We start from the raw sequence: 17,772 nt of genomic DNA on the forward strand, positions 1-17,772 counted from the left end.
TGTGGATGACACGAAGATAGCCAATAGAGTGGATACCCTGGAGGGAGTAGAAATGATGAGAAGGGATCTTCAAAAGTTAGAAGAATGGTCAATGGTCTGGCAGTTAAAATTTAATAGCACAAACTCTCCAAACAATCCCTTTTCTATAACCTGACGTCAACGGCTGCTAAAAAGAGCAAGTGCCACGCACGAATAAACAAAAAAAAAAGAGACTCAAAAAGGGCTGCCGGCTCGAGACTGGCTGCCACGCGCAAAGGCTCCACAGTGCCTGCAGCCCGCCCAAACGTGCCATGCTCAGTAACCGACAGTACAAAACTGATCAGCTGGGAACACTGCCGACATCGCGAACCACACTCTTGAATCTGACAGCTCAGCTGACAACATTGCCGGACTACAGAAGCCCCGTACAGAAAGTGCCGCCCGCCCTGACAAAAACACGCAGCCTGCGAGCCACCGGCCAACACAACAACACTGCCGGCCTCCTGAAGCACCGTCACAAAAGTGCCGCCCATCCTCACAAAACCACGAAGATTGCGAGCCTGCGGGCGTCCCGATACTAATGCGCTCAAAGAACTCTCTGCAACCACAAAGATTACGAGACAGCGGGCGTCCCGACACTAACGCGCTCACAGAACTCCCTCCAGAAACAACAGTAATAGAACAGGGAACTCCTACTGACATGACAGAGGCAACTGACAGCAGCACAGAAATGAAAACGAAACTACTCTGAGTAAGTGTGCTATGTACAAGGACGAAAAGAAGGAGGGGAGGGGAAGGGAAATAGGGCCAAATTCACAGGTCTACAATGGAAAAACAATACTTCAAAGGGAACCTGCCCTTCTACAGGGTATTAAGTGCAGCTAAAAACGGCAGGAGGGAGGACGGGGGTGGGGGAAGGAAAAACTGCACCAAACACACACAGACACTCGCTCTCAGTCTCTCACAAAGACAGTCTTTCACTCTCTGTGTGTCACTGTCGCACACACTCTAGAAAACACACACACACTCTGTGTCTCTGTCACACACACATATACTCTGAGACAGTGCCTACCCCTGTGCTCCTTCAAGGGCATGCTGCAATGAGCGGAGGTTACGGGCGGGAACGTAGGGGGAGATGAGGGTAGAGAGGTAGTGAGGAGCAGCAGACTGAATGCATTTGTAGGTAAGGAGGAGAAGCTTGAACTGTATACGGTATCTGATTGGAAGCCAGTGAAGTGACCTGAGGAGAGGGGTGATATGAGTATATCGGTTCTGGCGGAATATAAGACGTGCGGCAGAGTTCTGAACGGATTGGAGGGGGGATAGATGGCTAAGTGGGAGGCCAGTGAGGAGTAGGTTGCAATAGTCAAGGCGAGAGGTAATGAGAGCGTGGACGAGAGTTCGGGTGGTGTGCTCAGAAAGGAAAGGGTGAATTTTGCTGATGTTAAAGAGGAAGAAGCGACAGGTCTTGGCAGTCTGCTGGATATGCGCTGAGAAGGAGAGGGAGGAATCGAAGATGACCCCGAGGTTGCGGGCAGATGAGACAGGGAGGATGAGGGTGTTATCAACTGAGATAGAGAGTGGGGGAAGAGGAGAGGTGGGTTTAGGTGGAAAGACGATGAGCTCGGTTTTGGACATGTTCAGTTTCAGGTGGCGGTTGGACATCCAGGCAGCAATGTCGGATAAGCAGGCCGATACCTTGGTCTGGGTCTCCGCGGTGATATCAGGTGTGGATAGATAAAGCTGGGTGTCGTCAGCATAAAGAAGATACTGAAAACCATGAGATGAGATACTACTACTACTACTATTTAGCATTTCTATAGCGCTACAAGGCGTACGCAGCGCTGCACAAATATAGAAGAAAGACAGTCCCTGCTCAAAGAGCTTACAATCTAATAGACAAAAAATAAATAAAGTAAGCAAATCAAATCAATTAATGTGAACGGGAAGGAAGAGAGGAGGGTAGGTGGAGGCGAGTGGTTACAAGTGTTTACGAGTCAAAAGCAATGTTAAAGAGGTGGGCTTTCAGTCTAGATTTAAAGGTGGCCAAGGATGGAGCAAGACGTAGGGGCTCAGTAAGTTTATTCCAGGCGTAGGGTGCAGCGAGACAGAAGGCGCGAAGTCTGGAGTTGGCAGTAGTGGAGAAGGGAACAGATAAGAAGGATTTATCCATGGAGCGGAGTGCACGGGAAGGGGTGTAGGGAAGGACGAGTGTGGAGAGATACTGGGGAGCAGCAGAGTGAGTACATTTATAGGTTAGTAGAAGAAGTTTGAACAGGATGTGAAAACGGATAGGGAGCCAGTGAAGGGTCTTGAGGAGAGGGGTAGTATGAGTAAAGCGACCCTGGTGGAAGACGAGACGGGCAGCAGAGTTTTGAACCGACTGGAGAGGGGAGAGGTGACTAAGTGGAAGGCCAGCAAGAAGCAGATTGCAGTAGTCTAAACGAGAGGTGACAAGGGTGTGGATGAGGGTTTTGGTAGAGTGCTCGGAAAGAAAGGGGCGGATTTTAAGGATGTTGTAAAGAAAGAAACGACAGGTCTTGGCAATCTGCTGGATATGAGCAGAGAAGGAGAGAGAAGAGTCAAAGATGACCCCAAGGTTTCGAGCTGAGGAGACAGGGAGAATGAGAGAGCCATCAACAGAAATAGAAAACGGGGGGAGCGGGGAGGTGGGTTTGGGGGGGAAAATGAGAAGCTCGGTTTTGGTCATATTTAATTTCAGGTGGCATTGAGACATCCAGGCAACAATGTCAAACAAGCACGCTGAATTTGGGAGTCATTAGCATAGAGATGGTAGGAAAAGCCATGGGATGAGATTAATGAACCAAGGGAAGAAGTGTAGATAGAAAAGAGGAGGGGACCAAGAACAGAACCCTGAGGTACGCCGACAGGCAGAGGGATAGAAGTAGAAGAGGATCCACCAGAGTGAACACTAAAGGTGCGGAGGGAGAGGTAGGAAGAGAACCAGGAAAGGACAGAGCCCTGGAATCCAAGTGAGGACAGGGTATCGAGAAGTATGCTGTGATCGACAGTGTCAAAGCAGCGGAAAGATCAAGAAGAATGAGGATGGACTATTGACCTCTGGATTTAGCCAGTAATAGGTCATTGGAGACTTTAGTAAGCGCAGTTTCGGTTGAGTGGAGAGGGCGAAAACCAGATTGTAGTGGGTCAAAAATAGCATGTGAGGAGAGAAAATCAAGGCAGCGGCAGTGAATAGCACGCTCAAGTAATTTGGAGAGAAAAGGAAGGAGGGAGATGGGTCGAGTGAAGGCTTCTTAAGGAGAGGTGTGACCACAGCATGTTTAAAGGCAGCAGGGACAGTCGCAGTGGAAAGTGAGAGGTTGAGAATGTGACAGATAAAAGGAATAAGAGCAGGAGAGATGGCATTAAGAAGGTGGGTGGGAATGGGATCAGAGGAACAGGTGGTACATTTTGAGGAAGAAAGGAGAAATGTAGTTTCCTCAATAGTAACTTCAGGAAAGGAGGAAAGGGAATGAGGGGAAGGAGAGAGAGGGGAACGGACTAGTGAAGGGAGAGGTGGTGAGGTAGAGAAAGCAAGGTTTATCTTTTGAACCTTGTTGTGAAAGAATTCAGCAAGGGTCTGAGGAGATAATGAAGGGGGAGTTGGGGGAGGGGGCACGAGGAGAGAGTTCAATGTGGTGAAGAGAAGTCGAGGATTAGAGCCAAGAGAGTTGGTCAGTTGGATATAATAATCCTGTTTGGCACGTAAAAGAGCAGATTGGAAGGAGGTCAGCATGAACTTAAAGTGTAAGAAATCAGCAAGGGCCCGAGATTTCCACCAGAGGCGTTCGGCGGAGCGGGTACAGGAACGTAGGTAGCGGATATTAGAAGTCAGCCAAGGTTGGGGTTTTGTACGCCTTACAGGGCGGGTCATCAAAGGTGCAAGAGTGTCTAAGGCAGAGGATAGAGTATTGTTGTAAGAAGAAACAGCCTCGTTGACAGACGTGGATGGTGCCACAGTAGAGAGGAGGTTTGAAACATGGGAGGATAGAGATGAAGGATCAATATTGTGAAGATTCCTAGATAAATTAGATAAGATAGGACGGAACTGGGAGGCAGGAGATTTAAGTGTGAAAGTTATAAGATGGTGATCAGAGGAGGGAAGATCAGAGGCAAGGAAACTAGAGGGTGAACAGTGACCATTTTGATGAGTGGGGGAGGTGGAGCATAGTTGGAGATTAAAGGAGGATGTTAAAGCGAGTAACTTGGAAATATAAGAGTTGGAAGGATCATTAGCAGGAATATTAAAGTCACCAAGGATGAGAGAGGGGGAGGAAGGATCATGGAAGAAGGCAAGCCCAGGCGTCAAAGTCACTGAGAAAGGACTTATCAGGGGGACGATAAATGACCGCTATTCGAAGAGGCAGAGGAGAGAAAAGGTGGATAGAGTGGACTTCAAAGGAGGAAAAACAGTGAGATTGAGGTGGAAGAAGGGGTTGAAATCTGGAGGAGGGAGAGAGAAGTAGTCCAACACCACCCCCACGGCCAGCAGGGCGAGGAGCATGTGATAATAGATAACCGCCATGGCACAGGGCTGCGACTGAAGCAGAGTCATCAGGGCAGAGCCAGGTTTCTGTTATGGCGAGCAGATGGAGGTGACGCGAGATAAAGAGGTCCTGGATATAGGCGAGTTTGTTACAGATAGAGCGGGCATTCCATAGGGCGCAAGAGAAGGGCAGAGAAGAGGAGGGGAGTAGAGAAATAGAGATGAGGTTAGAAAGGTCGCGGTGAGATCTGTAGAGTTGGGATAATAGTTGGTGAGGGGGGCCAGGATTGAGATTGATGTCACCGGCTCAGAGTAAGAGAAGGAGTAAAAGAGAGCGGAGGAGAGGTGTGGCCACGAAGGCGTCGAAGGCGAGAGGTATTTAGGTGGAATGGGGAAGGCAAAATGGACGGAAGAAAGAGGCGGAGATTAAAAGCCAAGAGGGAGGAAGAGGGTAGGAGAGAAGGTGAGGTGATGAAGTCGATGGATGGGTAGTGAGTTCCTGTAGCGGAGAGAGGTAGGGGGTGAGGGAAAAGATTAGGAAGGGACAGAGCTAGGAATAGAATGTGAATAGGGGCCATAAATGACTGAGGTACTTTAGCAACTGGGAAGAAGATTAGGGAAGCAACTGGAAAGAGATCAGGGAGCCTAGGGAAGAGGTGTAGATTGAAAAGAGAAGGGGACCAAGGACAGATCCCTGGGGAACTCCAACAGATAGCAGGATGGGGGTGGATGAAGATCCATGAGAGTGCACTCTGAAGGTGCGGTGGGAGAGATAGGAGGAGAACCAGGAGAGGACAGAGCCCCGGAACCCAAACGAGGACAGTGTGGCAAGAAGTAAATCATGATTGACAGTGTCAAAAGCGGCAGATAGATCGAGGAGGATGAGGATGGAGTAGTGGCCTCTGGATTTGGCCAGGAGCAGGTCATTACAGACTCTAGAGAGTGCTGTTTCTGTCGAGTGTAGAGGGCGAAAGCCGGATTGAAGTGGGTCGAGGATGGCATGAGAGGAGAGAAAATCAAGACAGTGGCTGTGAACGGCACGCTTAAGTATTTTGGAGAGTAAGGGTAGGAGGGAGATGGGGCGATAGTTGGAGGGACAGGTAGGGTCAAGTGATGTTTTTTTGAGGAGAGGTGTGACTACGGTGTGCTTGAAGGTGTCAGGGACGGTTGCAGTGGAGAGAGAGAGGTTAAGGATGTGACAGATGGAGGGGGTGACAGTATGAGAGATGGTGTTGAGTAAGTTGGTGGGGATGGGATCAGAGGAACAGGTGGTGCATTTCGAGGAGGAAAGAAGGCGGGCCGTTTCCTCCTCGGTGATGTCAGGAAAGGAGGAGAAAGAGGCCTTGGTTGGTTGGTTGACGGAGAGGGTTAAAGGGTGAAGAGGAGGAGGTGGCTTGGTAGTGAACTCAAGGTTGATTTTTTGCACCTTGTCGCGGAAGTAATCAGCCAGTGATTGAGGAGAGAGTGAGGGGGGAGTGGGAGCAGGGGGCACTTTGAGGAGGGAGTTAAGGGTAGCGAAGAGACGACGAGGGTTGGAGCTGAGAGAATTGGTCAATTGGGTGTAATAGTCCTGTTTTGCAAGGAATAGGGAGGAATGGAAGGAGGATAGCATGAATTTGTAGTGAAGGAAGTCTGAGTGGGTACGAGATTTCCTCCAGAGGCGTTCAGCAGATCGGGCGCAGGAGCGAAGGTAACGGATGCAAGGGGTCAACCAAGGCTGGGGATTAGTACGCCTGATAGGACGGGAGGTGGATGGTGCGAGGGTGTCGAGAGCAGAGGAGAGAGTGGTATTGTAAGCGGAGACAGCCTTGTCGACAGTCTCGGAGGACATGATGGAAGGGAGGAGATTAGAGATACAAGAGGATAACGTGGGGGGGTCAATAGCCTGGAGATTCCTGGAGGTAGTGGTTAAAGTTGGGCGGGGCTGAGGGGGGAGTGAAGAAGTGTGAAGGTGATCAGGTGATGATTGGAGAGAGGAAGAGCCGAGGCATGGAATTTGGAGGGTGAGCCGGAGGAGGAGAGGACGAGGTCAAGACAATGGCCATCACGGTGAGTAGGGGTGGTGGAGCACAGCTGGAGGTTGAAGCAGGATGTTAGGGTGAGGAACTGAGAGGTGTGAGGGTCGGATGGGTCATCAGCGTGTATGTTAAAGTCTCCGAGAATGAGGGATGGAGATGAGGGTTCCAGGAAAACGGAGAGCCAAGCATTGAAGTCGGTGAGGAAGGAAGAGAGGGATTTATTAGGGGGGCAGTAAATTACTGCCACTCTGAGTGGCAACGGGTAGAATAGCCGAATGGAGTGGGATTCAAAGGATGAGAAGCAGTGAGACTGTGGTAGGAGGAGGGGTTGGAAAATACAGGGCGAGAGTAGTAACCCAACGCCTCCACCGCGGCCAACTGGGCGGGGAGTGTGGGAGAAGAGATAACCTCCATGGCAAAGGGCCGCAACTGAAGCAGAGTCGTCTGGGAAGATCCAGGTTTCAGTTAGGGCGAGCAGTTGAAGGGAACGAGAGATGAAGAGATCGTGGGTGAGGGACAGTTTGTTGCAGACCGAGTGGGCATTCCACAAGGCGCATGAGAAGGGAAGGGATGAGGGGTGGAGGAGGGGAATAGAGACGAGATTGGAGACATCCCGGAATCGTTTGCATGGATAAGACGGGGACAGGTGAGGGGGACCTGGATTAGGATTAATGTCTCCCGCGGATAGCAGGAGGAGGAGCAGGAGAGTGCAGGGGAGAGTGGGGGAGGTCGGGCGACGAAGGCGGGATGCACTTAGGAGGAATGGAGAAGGGTTAATGGTAGGAAGGAGGTGTTGAAGGTTGAGAGCAAGGAAGGAGGAGGGGGACGAGGGATGGTGAGGTAGTGAACGATGAGGGTGAATAGGGTATTGCCATGGTGAGCAGGACGGGAGGGCAGCGAATTCCGGTGATGGACAGTGGAAGTGGGGAGAGAAAATTTAGTAAGGGACAGGGCAAGGAAGAGAATGTGGACAGGGGCCATAAGTGACTGAGGTGTAGTAGGTGGTTGAGTGGTGACTGAGGTGTTAAGCAGATAGATAGAGCTGGAAAGCTGGTTTGGAGGCTTGGAGATGATGGACTGGCGGGCAGGTAGGTCAATGGCTGACAAGCTAGTAGGCGGGCAGGAAAGACAATGGCTGACAGGCTAGCAGGCAGGTTGGTTGAAGGGCTAATAGGCAGGTAAGTCAATGGCTAACAGGCTAACAAGCAGACAGGCAGGTTGGTTGATGGGCTAATAGTCAGGCAGGCAGGAAGGCAAAAACAGGCGGTGTTGAGCAGGTAGGTCAATGAGCTGTCAATCTGGCAGGTAGGCTGGTAGAAGGGCTAGTAGTTAAGCAAGCAGGAAGGCAGGGGTGGTATGATGTGACTGTAGCAGTTGGAACAGACGGCTGGATTAGAGCACGCAGGAATAGACTGCCGGGAACAGGCTGGAACATGCTGGAATAAGCCAGAACAGGCAGGCAGACAGGAACACGCTGGAGCTGAACACACAGGAAGAAGCTGGAGCCGATGGACTGGGACACGCAAGAGGAGGCTGGATCAGGCAGATCGGAGCACGCTGGAGCCGAACACTCAGGAAGAAGCTGGGTTAGGCAGGCAGGAACACACTGGATCAGGAAGAAGCTGGGGCCGATGGACTGGAACACGCAGGAGGAGGCTGGATCAGGCAGATAGGAGCATGCTGGAGCCGAACACTCAGGAAGAAGCTGGATTAGGCAGGCAGGAGCACGCTGGAGCCGAGGGACTGGAACAAGCAGGGAGAAGCCAGTTCAGGTGGATTGAGACAATCTGGAGCAGAAGGACGGAGCAAGCAGGGAGAAGCTGGAACAGGCGAGCTGGAACAAGGCGGGAGAAGCTGGGTCCGGGAGAAGCTGGATCTGGTGGCCAGAGCAGGCTAGAACAGGTGGATTGGGATCAGTAGGGAGAGCTGGGTCCGGCGAACGGAGCAAGCTGAAGCAGATAGATCAGGCGAACGGGAGCAAGCAGGGGCAGAAGGACTCTGCCTCCTCTGGGGCTTTGTATTTGGGTCGCACACCGAACTTACTGCAGGCGTCCAAGGTTAGCGATCAGTAGACCTATAGGCTGCTCCCAGGTCGTTCCGACAAGGGAGTGTGGTGGCAGCACACAGGACTCCGGAGCACGACCAGTGCGGTGGAGCGCAACACGGCTGGCCCCCCGCCCCCGCAGGAACCCCAACGTTCGGGAGCCTCCGGAGCGCCGGGAGGCAGCGGGAGTCCTGGGGCAGACGGATGATCGTGCAGTGGTCTCGAGGTTTGTAGTCCGCTCCCAGGTCATTCCGACCAGGGAGCAAAGCGGCACAATCAGCTCCGGAGCAAACAGGCGACGGCAGTGGGAACCCCGGGGCGGCCGGATGGCAAGGAAGGGGTTAGGCCACGGCCACGTGGCAGGCAGATGCCGGCGATCAGTACACGCGCCGGAGACCAACGAAGCCGCCGCAGTCGAACAGACCACCAACTGGGTCCGAGATAGGTCCGGTCCGCCTATTGCAATCAGTTTCCTCCGATCAGATTGGCGTGGGACGAGCTCACCCCTGGTCGCGAATCTGCCGTGGGCAGGTTGGCTTAGCGTCCGGCTCTCGGGTTCAGGCTGCTCGCTCCGCCAGTCTGTCGGGTGTCTCGGGTTCGTGAGGTCTGTTTTAAATTGTTTGGGTGCAGATCTTATTAGACTGGTAGGGCAAATGTCTAATTTGCATTGCGATTTGGCGTATTTTCCGAGCCAGTGTGAGATTTCATCTACTACTACTACTTAACATTTCTAAAGCGCTACTAGGGTTACGCAGCGCTGTACAATTTAACATAGAAGGACAGTCCCTGCTCAACGATGAGAGCGTGTCAAAGTTGGTCCATAATCGATCTGCTGGGCTTTCCCCGGGTTTTGGGTCTAGACATTCATTGATGTTTGTGTAGTCTGTTATATTGGTGGGTATCATGAGTCGGAGTTTTATGATTTTTTCATTGAAGTAGTTTGCGAGATTAGTTGCTGATGGGGTGTCTGTGTTGTTGGAGGTAACCGTTGTAGTATTTAGGAGATTGTTTACGAGTGGAGGAGTGGCCTAGTGGTTAGGGTGGTGGACTTTGGTCCTGGGGAACTGAGGAACTGAGTTCGATTCCCAGCACAGACAGCTCCTTGTGACTCTGGGCAAGTCACTTAACCCTCCATTGCCCGCCGCATTGAGCCTGCCATGAGTGGGAAAACGCAGGGTACAAATGTAACAAAAATAAATAAAATAAAACTGTTCTGCATCTGTTATCCCATTCTTGGAGATATTGGGGTGAGTCTGTGGGTGTTGTCCATTCGTCGGTGTAGAATTGTTGCCAGAATGTTAGTGGGTCTATTTTGCCTCTCGTAGTATATGTTTGTTGTTCTTGTTTTTGTTGTATCTTTTTTGTTCTCCAGTGGAGGGAAAGGTTTGCACTGTAGTGATCGGACCATGGCGTGGCTGTTCATTTTATGTCTGTTAGTGTGAGATTTGGTTCTGATGAGAATTTGTGGGTGATGATATCTAGTGTATGTCCTTTGTTATGGGTGGGTTGTATGTTTGGCCAGTGAAGTTCCCATAGTTGGAGGAAGTCCTTGTATTCGCGTACATTGTTTGAGTTAGTATCTTCAAGGTGCAGATTGATGTCTCCTGCTATGAGAAGGTTCTGGGTGGAAACGCAAGTATTCGATATGAAATCCAGAAAGTGCTTTTGTGAATCTTGCCAGTTGCCCGGGGGTCTGTAAAATAGAATTAGGCTTAGGTGATCATGTATACCTTGGAGGAAAGGAGAAACAGGGGTGACATGATACAGACGTTCAAATATTTGAAAGGTATTAATCCGCAAACGAACCTTTTCCAGAGACGGGGAAGTGGTAGAACTAGAGGACATGAATTGAGGTTGAAGGGGGGTGGGGCAAACTCAGGAGTAATGTCAGAAAGTATTTTTTCACAGAAAGGGTGGTAGATACGTGGAATGCCCTCCCGCGGGAGGTAGTGGAGATGAAAACGGTAATGGAATTCAAACGTGTGTGGGATAAACACAAAGGAATCCTGTTTAGAAGGAATGGATTTACAGAATCTTAGTGGAGATTGGGTGGAACGGAGGTAATTGGAGAGTAAAACCAGTGCTGGGCGGACTTCTACGGTCTGCTACCTGGGTGTGGCTAAATAGATGTGGATGGGCTGGAGTGTAACTTTTAAGGGACTTCAATGTTATTTTCAGAACTTTTAGTACAGGAACAATGCTGGGCAGACATTTATGGTCTGTGCCCTGAGAAAAGCAGGGACAAATCAAACTCAGGTATACAAATATAGTATCACATACTATTTAAAATGAGTTTATCTTGTTGGACAGACTGGATGGACCGTTCAGGTCTTTCTCTGCCGTCATTTACTATGCCACTATGTCATGTATGTTTAGAATATACTTTGAAAACGGTAACGGAATTCAAACATGCATGGGATAAACATAAAGGAATCCTGCTCAGAAGGAATGGATCCTAAAGAGCTTAGACGAGATTGGGTGGCAAAGCCGGTGACGGGAGACGGAGATGGTGCTGGGCAGACTTATACGGTCTGTGCCAGAGCCGGTGGTGGGAGGCGGGACTGGTGGTTTGGAGGCGGGGCTGGTGGTTGGGAGGTGGGGATAGTGCTGGGCAGACTTGTACGGTCTGTGCCCTGAAAAGGACAGGTACAAATCAAGGTAAGGTATACACAAAAAGTAGCACATGTGAGTTTATCTTGTTGGGCAGACTGGATGGACTGTGCAGGTCTTTTTCTGCCGTCTTCTACTATGTTACTATGAATTGATGCATATCACTTTCTCTGATTTTGTTCAAATTTAGTCTAAAAACTGATCTATCTTAGGCTGCCCTTTAATTCTTACTCTTGTTTCTCTTGATCACAGGCTAGTGGGTTTTAACCATTTTCATTACAAATGAAATTTCTAAAATCTTTATCCTGTATGTTTTGACAGAGCTATCAAGCTTTAAAGTCTATTAAATATATTTATATAGTGTTGTGTGTATCTAGAGTTCTAATGATAATAAATAGTAGTAGTATTGTTTATGGATTTAGCTCACACCTCTTTTGGTAATAGCTCAGGGTGAATTTAATTCAAGTACAGAAGAACTTTCCTTGCTACCAGAGGGCTCACAATCTGTATTTGTGCCCGAGGCAATGGAAGATTAAGTGACTTGCTCAAAGTCACAAGGACTATCAATAAGACGTGAACCCTCGCTTCCCTGGTTCTCAGCTGCCGCTCTAACCACTTGGCTATAATTCTCTACTTCTCAAGCAGCAGCTTAGTGGTAGGGGAAAAAGACTGGTGAGGAGGAAAGGATGTCAGAGAAGAGGAAGGGAAGACCAGGGGCCAGAGATAAGTATAAAGAGAGGTGTGAGAAGGAAAGGAACCTATGTAGTAGGGAGAAAGAAGAGCAGATCCATCAGAAAGAATATAGGTGTTCCATGAAAAAATTGTAATGTTTCCACAGCTGGTAAGGTTTAGGTAAGAATTCTTACCTTCACATGCAAGGTTCCAGGCTTTAGGTATGACTTTTTTTTTCTTTTTTATATTCAAAATGTTCATGAAATTTAAGGGTAATGAATATGTATTTCTTCAACCTGTACAGCTGCAAGAATTTCTTAAGTGTCATGAGCAATCTTTAGTGATGCAAGGCATAGTGGTATTGAGGATTCTGTTGTACCTACTGGTTTAAATGAAGAATTATGTAATTCAGGTTAATGCTGCATGTTGGAATGTGCAATAGCTTTCCTTACATTTTATGATGGAGTTCCCAGCTCTCTCTCATTGTGGGATATTGGATGATGAGATAAAGGGTTTGGGTTTTCTAAAAATTTGCATTTACCGCCTTTCTATGGTACAACCAAAGCAGTTTGTATATTATTTACAGGTACTTTCTCTGTTCCTTGCGGGATCACAATCTAAGTTTTTGTACTTGGGCCATAATTTAACCCTCTCATTAGTTATTTGATGACAATAATTTGTTTTCTATGTTGTAAAATAAAGTTTTAAAAATGTAATGTTAAAACAGTTTTCAAAATTTGGAGAGGAATTATAACTGTTAGCTGATTGTGAGAACACGCATCTGTGGTTAGATTTAAACTTGTCTTTCAGTGATTTATAAGTAGACTGCCAGTAGGTTGACTGTTGGCACCACCTGCAGGGCTTTAAAAGTTTTAAAATAAGTGCCCAACCAGGTATTTTATAAATTTGCTTGTCAGAGTGCAGGACACTTTAAAGAATATTGCAAGGTATACAGAAAATAAAGTTTTCTTTTCATATTTTTGTTTGTATGAATAAACCATTACTATCATATCTGGGAGAACTTATTTTGTTCTGTGTGCTTACAAATATACTTTGCTTCTGCTAATTTAGCTTATCTCTCTTTTAGCCCACCATGCTTCAGTGGATTGAACTGTTGACAAAGCAGTTTAACAACAGTCAAGCAGCCTGTGAGGTGAGAGTCATCCAGTATTATATATAGTTCGGTATGACCAGTGTACTGAAATTTACATAGCATAATACCAACATGAATTGTGAAATAATTGTACTATTTAAATGATAAAATATTGTTTTGTCCAGCAGGTAAAACAAAGAAAAAATGAATGCACAAAGCTTTTTGAGAGATGGTCATTTTATTTTTAAACAGAAGAGTGTGTTTAATTTGATAATTCAGAAAAGACTTGCATTTTCCTATGCAGTGCATAATAATCAGCTTATTGTAGGATAATATGAAATAAAACTTATTTCTGTTGCTTAAGAACCTAAGAACGGTTCAAAAATATTTTGATCAGTCAGCGTTCAGATTACTTATTCAATCTTTAGTGCTATCACAGCTAGATTACTGCAATTTGTTCTATATTGACTGCTCAAAACTTTTTGAAACACAGGTTACAGTTGGTACAGAATACAGCCATTAGGGTGGTTTACTCCACATTTAAATATGACTCGCTAACACTTGTTTTTTTGTTTAAATATTTTATTAAAGCCACAGAATAACTTGAACAACTTAGCATCAGCAATAGCAAAGCTATACACAGCAATAACATACAGAAATGAACAATAAGGCCAAAGTCCATGATCAGACCAATACTTCAAATACAGTTTTCTAGCATCAGAGTCCACATCTTTATTCTCCCACAAGGGAAGCAGCATTGTAGAGTTAGGAGAAAGACTTAATTGTTTACACAGCCATCTCCAACCTTGTTGCATGGATTTCAAAATAAGATGTGTTTTCACTGTCATTACCTTGGTAGACATTTTAGTATGCAGAAAAAACAGCAAATGAGTAGGGTCCAGATGTTGCTGCTTCAACTCAAGTGGGATAAAATAGGGCGTGCCATTAATCCAGTCCACCAGATGGCGCATAATACATGCCACATTGTACCTACGTAAGTCTGGGAGAGCTAAGCCCCCTTGCCCAAAAGACATTGAAAGCTGTTGCTTGGTTGGTAACTCTTGCCACCTTATTATTCCACAAAAATCTTGTCAGATATTTTGTAAATGTTTTTATATCGCTGTTCGTTAGGTACCTAGGAAGATTTGTAAGACATATAACCATCTAGGAAAGAGGACCATTTTGTATAACGTTATACGTCCTTGTAAGGACAGTGGCAGTGGGGTCCATAGTTCCAACACATCAAGTGATTTCTGAAGTAACACTAATATTTTCCTTATACACTTCAGCAACATTTTTAGTGGGATAAACGCCCAAATATTTTAGATTAATATCCACCCTTTGAAGGGGAAAGGAGTCACTCCATAGGAATAACCTCTCCCCCCCCCCCCCCCCCCCCAAGGATATGACCTCAGATTTATCTAAATTAAGGACTAAACTGGACACTCTCTTGTGACAGTAGACCAAATGCAGAAGTCTATGCAATGAGGACTTTGGCTTGGTCAAAACAAAATAGCTTATCATCAACAAATGCCATACATTTCACTGTTTCCTTTCCCACCGGCAACCCTTTCACTTCCGAGTCAGCACAGTTAGCAATTAACAAAGGGTCCAATGCAAGGACAAACAGAAGTGGGGATAAGGTGCAGCCTTGGTGGGTACCCCTTGCCAAAGGGAAAAATGCTGATAAAGTGCCATTTACAAGGATAAGTGTATAGAATTTTGATCATATCCAAAAAAGGACCCCCTAATCTGTACTTTTCTAACACCAAAAACAAATAGTTCCAGTTTACAAAATCAAAGGTCTTTTGGGCATCCAGTCCAACTAACAGCACAGGTACACAGCCCTGGTGGCACAATGCCCCAAAACAACTATAACTCAACACACATTCCACAGCGCCTGCCTGTCCTCGTGTATTATTTCCAGCAGCAAACCAGCCAGTCTAGTTGCCAGTATCTTAGCCGTAAGCTTCACTTCAAAATTAAGTAGCAAGATTGGCTGGTAAGAATCGAAGGATAATGGATCCCAGCCAGGTTTATGCAGCATTACTAGAATGGAGCAATTTGCATGTGCCGGAAATGAGGCATCATGACAGACCTGACCATAATAGGCTTCCAGAGGTAGTGAGACATGTTCCTGCTATCTTTTGCAAAATTCAGCTGTCGTACCATTGGAGCTTGGTGTTTTAGGCAGAGGGGCCTCTTTGATAGCTAACAAGATTTCCTGGGCCAAGATGGGAGCATGCAAAAGCTCCAGATCTTATGGCAATACTGAGGAATCAACATATGCTTGAATATCTCCCCTAGCCACACTTTGCCTTTGATAAAACTGTTCGAAGTACTGAGCAAGAGCAGTCTGTTACCATCAGTGACTGTGCAACCTTGATGGGAAATACCCCTACAGAACCGAGGCCCTGCCCATGGGTGCACCAAATTTTCCAAGAGCTTACTGGCATGATTACCATAACAATATAATTTATGCTGATAATATAAACATGACTATACTGTCTGCTTGTCATGAAATGCCTTGCATCCATCTGGGGTTAACCCTGCGGCCACTTGGAGGGTCTATCCCTAGCACTGCTTAGTTCCGCTTGTCCCTGGGCATATGCTCTAGCACCCTCCTCCCACCAACTGGGTCCTGCTTGCCACTCTCAAGTTATTCCCCGGTGATTTCTAAGGACACTGGGGCCACACTCTTAGGGGGTCTCACAGTTCCTAGAAAGCACCTACATACCCAAAACACAAACCACCAGGATTCTTAATTAGTCCAGGACAACAGAACTAATAAACTAATAGGTTTATTATCAGAAAACTAGAAATGTGAATGATATAACACAACCAGCAATAGCAGGTAGCTTTAATATTGATCCTTATGAGAGTCACGTGACGCTATGCAGAGGAGCGGACGCTAACGGCTTCGCTCCTGCTCCCTCATAGACGAATCAGCATAGAATATCCCGAAAAAGTGACTGCAGTTACCCAGAAAATCGGCGAACCACCACAGGAGGCAAAGCCCCAACTTTAAACATCATACTTCTCCGCGATGGCGGCTAAAAATCTGCGTAAAGACAAAGAGAAAAGCAGATTGGCGGACGACAAGATGGCGGCCCCGGCGAGCCCAGCGGCTTCTCAGGTGGGATCCGCGTGGGCCGCCGAAATTGTAGAAGAGGTTACCACTGCTATGGAAACGATATTGGAGAAAAAATTGGGCTCATTAACAGCAAAGCTGGAAGCTCTTAATAATAATGTTACACAGATTGGAGAAGACATGGCGAATTTCCAGCGCCGGACTGGCGAACTAGAAGACCGCATGGAGAAAGTCGAGGAGGCTCAAACAAAATTACAAAAACTGGTGGACTCTTATGCTGATAAAATCGAGGATCTGGAGAACAGATCCAGAAGAAACAACTTAAGGCTGGTAGGCATACCAGAAAATCAAGGAGATCATGATTTGAAAAGATACCTGGAAGTGTGACTGAACAAGGAGCTGGAGCTGCCGATGGAGCTGGGCCCCTTGAGAATCGAACGGGCCCATCGGTTGGGCATAAAGCAGGCGAACTCCACAAGGCCCAGAGTGGTCATCTGCAAAATCCTTAATTTTGCGCACAAAACGGCGATACTACAAGCTCTGCGCTCTGGGAAAGAGTTGATTTGTGGAACTCAAAAAATCCTATGTTTCCAGGATTATTCGGCGGGGGTGTCGGCGCAAAGGAAATTATTTTCGCCGATTTGCGCTGAGTTGGTGAAAAGAAAAATTAGGTTTGCATTGATGTACCCGGCAAAACTGCGGATTACTTATCAATCATCAACGAACACATACTCATCCGTTGAAGATGCGCAGCAATTTGTGGTGCAGTTGGATCCTAATCGCTGAGCTCCTGATTGGAAGCAGTAATAAGGAAACAAAGGTTACCTGATATACGCGAAAGGAGCGTGGAAGAAGATTTGATTTGGTATATATTTTCTTCCCCTTTTTTCTTTCTGTGTGCAGTTGAATGCGGAGACTTACAACCAGAAGGAATAAAGAAGTATGGTTGAAATTTGGACCTACTTGTTGATATGAGGGGATTGGTGATAAGAAGAATTATTCATCTCCTTATATAGACTATATATATGATTGAAAGAATTCATGTTTGTTTGATATGCTTATTATTACTTGTTCTTTTAAATGGGGGTTTAATAGGGGGAAATAGAAGTTGAACGTTAAGGTGGGAGGGTATTGGAGAAATGGAAAGGGGCAGGGTTAAATAAATAAGATATCATAAGGGATATTAATAAAACCTGTAAAACAATTATGTTAATAGGACTGATTTGAGATTGAGGGGGTAGCGTACAAAGTGACTCGATCCTAGGGAGGGATCTTGGGGGTAAGAAGGGGTTCGGGAAGATGGTATTGGGTGGGTTAGAGGGGAAAGGGATAGGGAAGGGAGGGACACAGGGGGGAGGGGAAATAAGCGTATGGGCATTAACATTAAGGATGAGGGCTCAATTACTTTGGATAACTACTCAAAACGATGTGTGGGCTTGGATGAGAACTATTGGTCTACTTAAGGGGGGTCAGAGGCTGGGCTGGCTCCTCTCAGACAATAGAGTAATTATCTGGTGGACAATATACAATAAAAGCAAAGAAAAATGACTAAGATAATTACATGGAATGTGGGAGGTATTCACTCACCCATAAAAAGATCAAAAATATTGCATTACTTACAACGAATCAGAGCTGATATAGTATTTTTACAAGAAACACATTTGTCAGAGAGTGAACATGCCAAGTTGGCGAAGTGGTGGGTAGGGGAATGTATATCTTCGGCAGCAGTGGGACGTAAAGGAGGAGTGGCAATTCTCA

At 46.8% G+C, this 17,772-nt stretch overlaps 1 protein-coding gene across 1 annotated transcript in view; it reads left to right on the forward strand.

Annotated features, from left to right (window-relative positions):
• The window catches only part of USP34 (ubiquitin specific peptidase 34), a 1,418,841-nt gene that overhangs the window by 1,102,429 nt on the left and 298,640 nt on the right, over positions 1-17,772 (forward strand). The window contains 1 exon segment of the mRNA XM_030196176.1: positions 12,918-12,983. Within this exon segment, the coding sequence (XP_030052036.1) occupies positions 12,918-12,983 (66 nt within the window).

The sequence above is a fragment of the Microcaecilia unicolor genome, chromosome 3 (assembly GCF_901765095.1).
Source record: "Microcaecilia unicolor chromosome 3, aMicUni1.1, whole genome shotgun sequence".
NCBI classification, from domain to species: domain Eukaryota; kingdom Metazoa; phylum Chordata; class Amphibia; order Gymnophiona; family Siphonopidae; genus Microcaecilia; species Microcaecilia unicolor.